At 35.4% G+C, this 12,954-nt stretch overlaps 1 protein-coding gene across 1 annotated transcript; it reads left to right on the top strand.

The window, feature by feature from the left end:
- Positions 1-880: 880 nt before the first annotated feature.
- On the top strand, positions 881-4,932 carry LOC110671548 (mitochondrial adenine nucleotide transporter ADNT1). Its single transcript, XM_021834031.2, has 8 exons — positions 881-1,246; positions 2,081-2,129; positions 2,387-2,550; positions 2,746-2,783; positions 3,413-3,525; positions 3,637-3,750; positions 4,007-4,351; positions 4,497-4,932. The coding sequence occupies exons 1-8, from the start codon at positions 1,089-1,091 to the stop codon at positions 4,578-4,580; spliced, it is 1,065 nt and encodes a 354-aa protein (XP_021689723.2). The 5' UTR covers positions 881-1,088; the 3' UTR covers positions 4,581-4,932.
- Positions 4,933-12,954: the final 8,022 nt, after the last annotated feature.

Raw genomic sequence — 12,954 nt, 5'->3', positions numbered from 1 at the left:
TTTTCAATACATATTAAATAGAAACATATTATAAAGTTACTAATAAATAAATAAGAGTGCGATTGTAAAAAGTTCTAGTTCATATGCGAATGAGCTCATCAATTCTTAAATTAAATATTTACATATAGATTTATATACTCTAAATTTATACTTTAATTAATTTTATACATATTTTAATATAAATATTTAATCTAATAATTATTAAATTCATTCTTATGTGAATTCAAACTTATATTAGATGCATCTAATGAATAAATTATTATTTTAAAAAAGAATGATATATAATTTAAAATAAATAAAAAATAAAATAAACCTATCTATATAAGATTATTAAATATTTTATCTAATTAGATTAACTACTTTATTAAGTAAATAAATAATATTTTAAATCTATATATTTTACTTATGCTCTATTTATTTTATCAAAAATAATTTATATATACAAAATATTTATCATAAAATTATTTTTTATTTTTTAATTATAATGTTAAATTAAAGATATATGTTTATATATATATATATATAAGTATTTTTATATTTTAATAAAATTATTAAAATTAAAAAAATAAAAATAACTTTTCTTTTAAAAAAGTTATTTTTTTTAAATAACTTATTTTTTATTAAAAAAATAGTTATCGTTAACTAACTTTTTTAAATATTTTAAATACTAAAAAATGTAACATAAAACAAATGAGCATTAGAAAGAAAATATAATTTGTGCATTCAACTTAATTAATTTATAAAAATGATAAGCAGAAAAAAAAAAAAAAAAAAGACAAGAAATGATTAGTAGCCCTAACTGCCATCCAAAACGCAGCGCAACTGTAACCGTTTCCTTCGGCCATAAAACGCCGCGGCCTGACCAATGGCACCTCGTACTCGTAACGATAAAACACCTTATAGTCGCCTGCGGGTTATCCATAATAACCTAATTTTAAAGTTTACAAGTCATTTTCTCTCTCTCCGGCCGACGCGTCCATCTCTCTATCTCTCTCTCTCACAAACAAATGCGAACTCTCATTTCCAGCGTATAAAAACGGCCGTAATAGGAGCAGTCAACGCCGGAAGTTTGACATAGAGTTCCGGCGATGGCATCAGAGGACGTGAAGACAGGGGAGATTGCAGTCTCGAAGATCGTGAATCTGGCTGAGGAGGCGAAGCTAGCGAGAGAAGGAGTTAAGGCGCCAAGCCACGCCCTTGTCAGTATCTGCAAGTCCCTAATTGCCGGTGGAGTCGCTGGAGGGGTGTAAGTTCTGTTTTCTTGCTTTCTCTCTGGTTGATCAATCTGATTCTTCGCTTTTAGAGCTTTTTTTTTTAATTTTTATTTTTATTTTGATGCCTTCTTTGTTATTTTTGTTCCTTCTTGTTGTTTGGTTATTCACTGATATCTACTCTTGCCATAATTTTGCAGTTAAGTTAAAAACTATAGCTTTATGTCAATGTAGTTTTAAAAATAATTTGGATTATATTGGTTCAATATTAATTAAATTTGGGTTGAAGTGGATTTTGGGGAGAACCTCTTGGCGGTACCAGCAAGATTTTTTTCCCCCTTCTGAATTGAGATATCACCTATCAATGTTTGCTGGAGCAGACCATAAAGGAATTAGCTGAAACTTTAGCTAATTAATGATGGACTATGCTTTTTGGAGAATTTTGAATATATGAGAGACCTTCTAATTTTGGCGTTAATTTTTTTTTTTTAATTTTTCCTTCACTTTTATCATTACCTTCCTTTGTTTCTCTCTTTCTTTTCCTTTTTTTTCTTTTATGGGTGTCTATCATGGGAAAAGTACTTTGCAGTTAACTGCAAATTCCAGATTTCTTGAACAAAGTTATGTTTAATGAAATGGAGTTTTTGTACAGGCATTCATTTCCCTCCTTTGTATTCTGTTGTACTACTACTAGGTTATTGTGCACATGCATGGTTATTTGGTAGAAGGTTAAAGTAGGAATTCAGAATCAAGAAGTTAGTACTGCCTCAGTATTAAATGTGCAAATGCTTAATCTGCTTTAGCCTCTGAATTTCACTGTCTGCAATATTTCTTTATTCTAAATGCATGACATTAACTATACATTTCAGGTCACGTACTGCTGTTGCTCCCTTGGAAAGATTAAAAATTCTGCTCCAGGTTGTTTGTTGTTACAGTTTTTCCATTTAGTTTTATTTAAATACAGTGAGCTATTACATTACCTTCAGCTTCTGTTATAGTGAGTTATTTATGCTGAATTTAAGTATTTCCAATAACCTTGACCTTTGCATAGAGAGAGAGAGAGAGAATATTAGGCAAAATTACAATGGCATTGGGGAGAATGTGTTTAATGTTACATTATGATGTTCCCCATGCTTTTTAGTCAGAGTAATAGGTTTTGCTTTTGCATTATACAGGTTCAAAATCCACACAGTATAAAATACAATGGTACAATTCAGGGCTTGAAATACATATGGAAAACTGAAGGTTTCAGAGGAATGTTTAAAGGCAATGGCACTAATTGTGCTCGCATTATTCCAAATTCAGCAGTCAAGTTCTTTAGTTATGAGGAAGCATCCAAGTATGAGTTGTTGCTTCCTTCTATGCAGTTTTAATAGTTTTTCAACTTCTAAGTGTTCATTTACATTGCATTTTTTGATCCACATATTTAAATGAAAAATATCATATGGGTTTCTATTTCCCTATTCTCTTCAATCTGTGGTCTTATTCCACCAAATTAACTTTTTCTTCCCTTTTACTCACTTTTTGTGGACAGAGGCATACTATTTATTTACAGGCAGCAAACTGGAAATGGTATGACCATTCCTATATTCCCTTGCTTAGTTACTTGTGAACATTCCAATTTGCATGAGATAGAATTCATTCAGTATTTCCAATCAGATGATTATTTACATGTGACTTCCATTTAAGTTTTTGTCCTGATTTTCTATCTGAGGTACATGCATCAAACTTCCTTTCTTATTTTCCTTTTAGGTCAGTTGTGTGCATTTTTTTAAAATGTGCATAACTTATTATTTTTTTTTTTTGGCATATTATTTAATGTCATGACAAGCAAAATTACATGGGACTGTGATGTTGATGAGGGTTGTACGATCTCATGTACCTTTTTTATGTGTATGGACGTGAATGGTCACATGATCTTCTGATGAATCATATTGAACTTTGGTAAATTATCTTAGCGTGTAATTCCTTGTTCTTGCCTTTTTTTTTTTTTTTTATGTAGAATCATTTGATGTTAATAAGTACAACTCTGTATTAATGTATGTCGTTTGGCTACACAACTGATTAGCAATGAGGATCCATTAGGTTAGTGTAAATCGCTATATGTTGATTTTATATGCTTGTATGATGATAATGATCATGTCATCATGATAAGACTTTTTAAGTTATTTATTTATTTATGTAGCCATGCTCTCTTACAGATGATGCTCAGCTTACTCCTCTTTTACGTCTTGGAGCTGGTGCATGTGCTGGAATTATTGCCATGTCAGCAACTTACCCAATGGACATGGTTCGGGGTCGGCTAACTGTCCAGGTATTGTTTGAGGATATATCTTTGGGAAATACTCTGTGGGTGTGGGGAACTCCTTTGCATAATGCTATATGATAGCCTAAATTTATTCATACAATTTTATTTTACTTGCAGACAGAAAAGTCTCCTCGCCAGTACAAAGGAATCTTTCATGCTCTTTCAACAGTCCTCAAGGAAGAAGGTCCTCGGGCTTTATACAAAGGATGGCTGCCTTCTGTCATAGGAGTGGTAAGTAAATCAACTGGATTTCTATATGCTATCATTTATCATTTACTGTGGGCATGCATGGTGAAATTCAACATTTGATGCAATAGACTTCGGTTTTAGCTTTAGGTTCCAGTTTTTGTGGGATCAGAACTGAAGTTTATGGTTCCTCTGTTAGGTCATACTTATTAATCAAGTTTAGTTTAGTTTTATTTATTTTTTTTTTTCATGCAGTATTCAATCTTTACTGAAATGGCTAAATCTGTTATGATGCTTGTAGATACCATATGTGGGGCTAAACTTTGCTGTGTATGAATCCCTGAAAGATTGGTTACTCAAATCCAAACCTTTTGGACTAGTTCAAGACAATGAGTTGGGAGTGACAACAAGGCTTGCATGTGGAGCAGCTGCTGGAACTGTTGGCCAGACAGTTGCTTACCCTCTTGATGTTATCCGGCGAAGAATGCAAATGGTGGGCTGGAAGGATGCTGCTTCTGTTGTCACTGGTGATGGGAAGAGTAAGGCGTCTCTTGAATACACTGGTATGGTTGATGCATTCAGGAAAACAGTTCGGCATGAGGGGTTTGGAGCACTGTATAAAGGTTTGGTCCCCAATTCAGTGAAGGTCAGTGTGCTATCTTAGACTAGATTGATTTTACTTGCCATATTATGGTAAACTTATAGTTAGCTAAGAGATTTCTCTTCCCCATTTTTAGTAAAAGAGATTGTCAAGTGTGGAAATGTTATAACATTCTTTTCGGATTTTTTAGGTGGTCCCATCCATAGCAATTGCATTTGTGACATATGAGTTGGTGAAGGATGTTCTTGGAGTTGAGGTGAGGATATCTGACTGAAGCAAGAGGAATTGAAACATTTTGAACTAAAATTGGAAGAGAAGAAAGTAACAGTAGGAGGTGGTCAGTAGTTTGGGATTATCTCATATCCATCTAGCGAGGAAATTTAGAAGCCGACCCACATTTTAACCCATGTTAATATTCCACCCCTTTCATACTCCATTTATTACTATCTAAACCCTTATTAGTTTTTAGATTTCTTATTCCTATATGCCATGGCAATAAGTATTTGTGTGGAAGTGATGCATTGTGTGCATTCCAATAGGTTTCTGGAGAATTAAATGTTACGCTTTACCTAGTTCTCTGTGATTATGCCAAGTTTATCAAATAGAATTTGATATTTTTTCAGGTATTTGGTTTTGTATATCTTGTATATGTTTGCTTTTTCTTTCCTGCTTTTCATTGAATGGTCTAATTTTCCATTGGTTTGGTTGTATGAATGCAAGAGATCTCCTATATAATAATGAGTGCATTTGTTGATGTGAAAGGAATGTTACATATTATAGGAAGAGAAGAAATGTTACAGGTGCTAGAAATTAATTGTAATGGAAGACTGTTAGTTGAAATTGGAGGGAAATAACTGATTGTAGTTTTGGAGGGAAAATAATAGAACTGTTATTCTGTTATAGAAGTAGTTACTGATGACTGCTTATAAAAGGAGAAATACTAGTGTTAAAGATTCATTAAAGAAAATCAATAAAGAATGCTTTCCTTCTCTCTAACTCTTTTTCTATCTCTTTTCTCTTTCTCTTTCTCTTCTCATCCCATATTTTAATTTCTTCTCTCATCCTAAACTCTCTTTCCTCTCTAAACTCTCTCAATTTCGAGAGATAGCTGTTGTAACTTTATAATTTGGTATCAGAGCCCAGTTCTGAGGTGGGTATTGCTGGATTTCTGATTCTTGGTTGTCGCAAGGATGACTAGATCAAGAGCAAATTCTCAAGATTCAACCAGGATCATTGAATTGGAAGATCAAGTTAGGGTTTTGCAAGAGGAAACAAGGAAGAAGCATGAGGAACTGTCGCAGCAAATTGCTATGGTTCTGGAAGAATTGAGGGCCATGAGGAAAGACAATTCTGCTGAGAAAAACAAGGAAAACAATCGGGAAGAGTCCATGGGATCTCTTGGTGGAAAGGGCATTCTTGGAGGCGCTCTAAAGCAGAATTTGAATGGCAGTGAAGGTGACATAGCAGAAGGTATCTCCAAAATTTTGCCCAAAGTTAAGTTGATTACTTTTGAGGGGAAGGAACCCAGGGCTTGGGTAAGGAAGTGTATCAAATACTTTGAAGTGTATGGGGTTTCTAGTGATCAAACAGTGGCGTTGGCTAGTTTATTTTTGGTGGATAGGGCAGATGCATGGTATCATAACTAGACTAGGAGTGATGGGGACCATTCTGTTACGTACTATAGAAAGAAATATAAGAGAATATGATTAGATATTCTAGAAGTTGGGTAAGTAAGGAATTGGAGGGAAATGTGGATGAGTTGTTAGGGAGCCACTGCTTCAGAGTTGGCAAAGTGAGCTATTCTAGAGTTGGCAAGTGTGAGTTTTCTCACACGCTCTCTCTTGTTGTTCTCATTTCTCTCTCACTGATTCTGATATGAGATAGTTGTTGTATAAATAACTCAACTGTATCTTTCTTGGATTCATTCCAGAATTTACAAGAAATACAATAACTACTCTCTATTCTCTTCTCTCTCTCTCTCTCTCTTCTCTCTACTCTTCTATTCTTTTCTGTTAGAGTTCTCAAACCCTAACATTGGTATCAGAGCTTTGCATCCAAGAAACTAGGGGTAATTCTTTCTTAAAGGTTGAGGAGCAAATGAGAAATTTGAAGTAACTGATTTCAAGAAGGAGATGAAAGAGGAATTAAACAAGACTTCTTTAACCAATAATGCCATTTTGGAGGACTTGCGACAAATGATGATCACTCATGTGGTGGAAAGGAATAACAAATGAGGGTGGAAGCGGGGAATGCAATCTAACCGGTACATTCCTATAATCCAATCAATTCCTGCAGATAATAGGGATTATTACCTATTCCTAATATGGGTGGTATGTCTCCATTATTGCCTAAAATTGAATTAGTTACTTTTGAAGGTAAAGAACCTAGGGCTTGGTTGAGAAAATGTGTTAAGTATTTTGAGGTGTATAGGGTCCTCATGATCAAAGAGTGCAATTAGCAAGTCTTTTCTTGCTTGATAGGGTGATGCTTGGTTTCACAATTGGGAAAAAGGAGAGAAACATTCTTGGGAGGAATTTGAGAAGGAAATTTGTAGTAGATTTGGGGAGGATGGATTAGAAGATATAGTGGAGGAATTTATGAAACCGAGGCAATGAAGGATAGTGGGGAATATCAAGATGAGTTTGAGGATTTAAGAATAAGGATGGAGAGACTATTACCTAATTTGGGGAATCTTACTTTTGTCGGGATTTATAGGAGGTTTAAAAGATGAAATCAGTTAATGGTAAAGATGATGAAACTCGTCACTCTTTCCCAAGCCTGGAAATAGCTAGATTGCAAGAACAATTGTTAGAAAACACCAAGAAACCTGGATCGCAACTAATTCTTCCAAATTCAAAGCCATGACTAATAGTCCGACAACTTATTCCAATTCTTCTTTCATTCCGGACCTTATCAAACCTATCAATACCCTCCTAGACCACCAAATTTTGATTCTCAAAATAAACTCAACCCCTTGTTACCAAGCAACAATCGAGGTAGTACTACTACACTAATATTTCCACAAAGACCTCAAAACCTACTACCAATCGACTCTACCAACAAGAAACTTACCTAAACCATGTTTTAGATGTGGTGAAAAGTATTTTCCGCCATCAATGTAAGTCAAAGACATTGAATGCTTTGTGTATGGATGGGAAAGATGAGGAGTTGAATGAGGAGTGGCAGGATGTATATAGAAGAATTGGGAGAGGGTTCCACCTTATCTGCTCATGCTTTAGAGGGTAGTCATGGGTGACACTATAAGAATGTTAGGGATTCACAAAAATAGGCAATTGGTGATCCTCATTGATAGTGGTAGTACCACTAGTTTTATGGACAAGAGGATAGCACAGAACCTAAATTAGACTTAGTGCGATTCCATTTAAAGCGATTCGATGGAAGAAAATTGGGTTGTAACCATCTATGTCAACAATTTAAATGGAAAATGCAAGATAATGACTTTATGTTTGACTTCAAAATATTGGAGTTAGGTGGATTTGACATGATTTTGGGAGTTGATTGGTTAAAAGATCATAATCTTTTGATTTTGCTACATCTTGTATTACAATTGCAAAGGATGGCCAACGATTCAATTGCAGGAATTGGTGAGGAAAATTTGCAATCGGTTTGTGGCATTGTGATAATTTCAAGGAGGGTGGATTTTCAAACTCCTTTATTCTGTGTTGTGAATTCCACCTATCAATAGATTCTTTATATGTTCCAAATGAGAGGTGGATTTAATTCAAAAGTATAAGGGTGTTTTTGCAGCCTAAGGGGTTGCCTCCATTTAGGAGTCACAATCATGCTATTCCTTACAATCAAATGCTCACCCATCAATATTAGACCCTACGGTATCCTTATTATCAAAAGGTGAAATAGAAAAACTTGTAGTGATATGATAGAGTCTTCAATAATTCAAATTGACTAGCCCATATTCCTCTCCATTCTTTTGGTGAAGAAAAAGATGGCACATGGAGGTTTTGCATTGATTATAGAAGGTTGAATGATCAAACAATAAAAGATAAGTTCCCATCCCTATTATTGAAGATCTATTGGATGAATTGAATGAGGCTAAAGTGTTTTCTAAGATAGATTTGAGATATCACCAAATTAGGATGTTGCCCGAGGATATTCCTAAGATGACCTTTAAAACACACCATGGGCATTTTGAATTCAAAGTGATGCCTTTTGGGCTCACTAATGCTCAACATTTCAAGCCTTAATGAATCACATCTTCCAACCATTTTTGAGAAAGTTTGTGTTAGTATTTTTGATGACATTTTGGTGTTTAGCAAGGATATGGAGTCTCATTTGCATTTGGAGGAAGTTTTAAAGTACTACAGCCCAACAATTATTTGCAAAGCTAAATGTTTTTGGGCTGGGCAGAGATTGAATACTTGGGGCATATAATTTTGGTTGATTGGCTGTGCCTTCATCTGTTAAAGAACTCAAGTCGTTTTAGGCCTCACTTGGATATTATAGGAAATTTGTAAGGCACTATGGCATTATCTGAATTATTAAAGAAAGATTCTTTTCATTGGAACAAGATTTGATACTTTGAGGAGATTGATGTCTTCCTAATTTTTCTAAGCCATTTATTGTATGCAAGCAATTGGGGAATGGGCATCCAATTGCCTATAATTCTAAGGCATTTGGTCTAGGGAGTGCTATGTCGATATGAAAAAGAATTATTGGCTATTACTTTTGCAAATGGAGACATTATTTGGAGCAAGGGCGTTCTTTATTAAGACCGATCATGAAAGCATTAAGTATCTTCAGCAAAGGTTACATAACAATTTGCGTGAAGGGTATTTCAAAGTTGCTTGGATTACAAAATTTTGTATAGAAAGGGCATTGAAAATAAGGTGGCGATGCTTTATCCGTAAGGTGTGTTGAAGTGGATTCTTATTCTTATGCTATGTATTCGGTGGTTCCATTTGGATGCAAAGGTTAATTGCTAGTTATGAAAACGATGGGAAAGCCTCCGATTTACTTTTTGGATAAGGATGCGTATCAAGTGAAGAATGGTATTTTGTATTATAAAGATAGAATGTATGTGGGGACTACTACCAATTTGAGGCAGTGTTGTTGGAATCTTATCATAATTCAACGGAGGCCATTCGGTGTTCATGCTACTTATTTGAAATTAAAGAAATTTTTCTTTTGATGCTTAATGATGTCATGCGTTCATACCGTGATACTTGTGCTAGATGTTATCCAGGTTATTACAACCTTTACCAATTCCTACTCAAGCTTTGTCTATGGATTTTATTGAAAGATTGCCCAAGTCAAAGGAAAGACACTATTTTGGTAGTTGTTTGATTTACTAAATTTGGCCATTTTATTTCACTAGCACATCCTTTTTAACTTTTCATTGATCACATTTTTAAGTTGCATGGAGCTCCTCAAGTTATTGTTTAGATAAGGTGTTTACTAGCTTATTTTGGCAAGAATTGTTTCAAGTATGGGAATTAAACTTAATTTTAGTTTATCACCTCAATCGATGGAAAAGAGTTAATCGGTGTGGAGAATTATTTGAGGTGCATGGTTCATTTGAGGCCTACTAATTGGAGCTCTTGGTTACATGGTGGTACAATTCCTCTTATCAAAGTGCTATTCAGATGACTCCATTTGAAGTGGGTATGCTCCACCTCTGTTTCATGAAAATTTTACTCTTGATTCATCGAGATTGTTACAAGAGAGACAACATCTTAATAATCTCTTAAAGGAAAATTTACAATTGGCCCAACATAGGATGACAAGAGGAGAACCGAGAGGGAATTTGTTGTTGGGGATTGGGTGTATTTGAAAACAAACCCTTAAACTTTCGCTAAGTTTTATGGGCCATTCGCATTCTTGCTAAGATTGGGGAAGTTGCTTATCAATTAGACTTGCCTCCTACTATTCACCTTCCATGTATCCATGCTTAAGAGGAAGGTTGGGGATGGTGTGGTGGTTGCTTTTGATTATGCAAGATGATCGATTAAAGTTGTTCGATAATTGAAAGAGGACACGAGTAGAGACTTATTAAGTGGCTTAATGAGGATGCCACTTGGGAAGATAGAAGTTTTATTGAAGGGCAATTTCCTGAAGTCTCCCTTTCTTGGGGACAAGAAAGTGCTAAAGGAGGGAGTATTGTTACGTACTATAGAAAGAAATATAAGAGAATATGATTAGATATTCTAGAAGTTGGGTAAGTAAGGAATTGGAGGGAAATGTGGATGAGTTGTTAGGAGTTGGCAAGTGAGCTATTGTTGGCAAGTGAGTTGTTCTAGATAAGACAAATGATTATGAGATAGTTGTTGTATAAATAACTCAGCTGTATCTTTCTTGGATTCATTCCAGAATTTACAAGAAATACAATAAATACTCTCTATTCTCTTCTCTCTCTCTCTCTCTCTTCTCTCTACTCTTCTATTCTTTTCTGTTAGAGTTCTCAAACCCTAACACATTCTTGGGAAAATTTTGAAAGGGATTTGTGTGCAAGATTTGGTGAAAAGGGTCTTAAGGATGTAGTGGAAGAAATGATGAAGTTAAGGCAAGACAATAGTGTAGAGGAGTTTCAAGATAGGTTTGAAGATGCCAGAATTAGGTTGGACAGGGTAATGCCTAATCTTGAAGAGGCATTTTTCATTTCTATCTTCATTGGAGGATTGAAAGAGGATATAAGGCCTGTGGTGAGAATCCACAAACCCTCTACAATGGCTCAAGCCTTTGAGATTGCTAAGCTTCAAGAGCTATTTATTAATTGCAGCAAGAAACCTAATTCCAACCCCAAACCTTATTAGTCAAGTTATAGATCTACTTCTTACAGCCCTTTCTCTGCATACAAAGCAATCCCAACTAGTGGCAATTCTTCTTATGCATCCAAGTCATCAAATTTTGAGGCAGTAACAAATCTAAAAGCATCCATCACTATACCAAAACCCACTCAAACAGCCAGCCAAGCTTCTGTTAATCAACCTGTTAATAAGCCAAACATCAGTGTCAATGCCAATTCAAACACCATTAGACAACCAAGACCTTGTTTTAAATGTAGAGAAAAATACTTCTCTGGACATGTTTGTAAGCAGAAAACCTTAATGTCTCTTCAAATGGAGGAGGATGGAGATGCTACCTTTCAGTTGAATGGTGAAGATTTGGTGAAAAGGGTCTAGAGGATGTAGTGGAAGAAATGATGAAGTTAAGGCAAGAAAATAGTGTGGAGGAGTTTCAAGATAGGTTTGAAGATACCAGAATTAGGTTGGACAGGGTAATGCCTAATCTTGAAGAGGCATATTTCATTTCTATCTTCATTGGAGGATTGAAAGAGGATATAAGGCCTGTGGTGAGAATGCACAAACCCTCTACAATGGCTCAAGCCTTTGAGATTGCTAAGCTTCAAGAGCAATTTATTAATTGCAGCAAGAAACCTAATTCCAACCCCAAACCTTATCAGTCAAGTTATAGATCTACTTCTTACAGCCCTTTCTCTACATACAAAGCAATCCCAACCAGTGGCAATTCTTCTTATGCATCCAAGTCATCAAATTTTGAGGCAGTAACAAATCTAAAAGCACCCATTACCATACCAAAACCCACTCAAACAGCCAGCCAAGCTTCTGTGAATCAGCTTGTTAATAAGCCAAACATCAGTGTCAATGCCAATTCAAACACCATTAGACAACCAAGACCTTGTTTTAAATGTGGAGAAAAATACTTCCCTGGACATATTTGTAAGCAGGAAACTCTAATTTCTCTTCAAATGGAGGAGGATGGAGATGTTGCCTTTCAGTTGAATGGTGAAGAAAATGATGAGGAGGAATTACCTGCATCACAAAATGAGATGACTATTTCAATCAATGCCATTGAAGGTAGTCAGGGAGTTCAGACAATAAGAGTAGTAGGGAAGCATAAAAACAGGGAGTTACTTATCTTGATTGACAATGGGAGTACCCACAGTTTCTTGAACATGAAAGTAGCAAAGGAATTGAAGCTTCCTGTAGTTAATGCCTCTACAATGGCTGTCACAGTAGCTGATGGGAGGAAGGTAACTACTAGCAGTGTGTGTCCTGCTTTCACTTGGAAAATTAATCAATATTCCTTCAGTTTTGATTTCAGACTATTGGAATTAGACAGTTTTGATATGATTTTGGGGGTAGATTGGAGGAGTACTTTCAATCCAATTCTATTTGACTTTAAGAATTCCAAGATCAGCTTCCAACAAGCAGGAAAACAAGTAGTTTTGGAGGGCGTTACTGATGTGGAATCTCAACCCAAATTGCTGAATTGTGTAGATGGGCACCGGCTTATGCACAAGAATGGGGTAAATTTTCAAAAATCCAATCTTTTGTGTACAGTTGCAGGGCAAGGAGGAAATCAATGAGCCATTTTCTAACAGTCTCAGTGCTTATTCGATAGATCTGGAGTTATTATTGAGCAAGTATGGGAGCATTTTTGGAGATTCTAAGGGATTACCACCCTTTAGAAGCCACAATCATTCCATCCTTTTGATTCCTCAAGCACAGCCTGTTAATATCAGGCCTTACAAGTATCCACACTTCCAAGAAGCTGAGATAGAAAAGCTAGTGGATGAAATGCTGAAAAAGGGAGTAATTCAGCCAAGTACCAGCCCTTATGCTTCCCCTGTTTTGCTGGTCAAAAAGAAG

This window comes from Hevea brasiliensis, chromosome 9 (assembly GCF_030052815.1).
Source record: "Hevea brasiliensis isolate MT/VB/25A 57/8 chromosome 9, ASM3005281v1, whole genome shotgun sequence".
In the NCBI taxonomy this organism is placed as follows: domain Eukaryota; kingdom Viridiplantae; phylum Streptophyta; class Magnoliopsida; order Malpighiales; family Euphorbiaceae; genus Hevea; species Hevea brasiliensis.
This window is presented reverse-complemented; position numbering and strand designations above follow the sequence as displayed.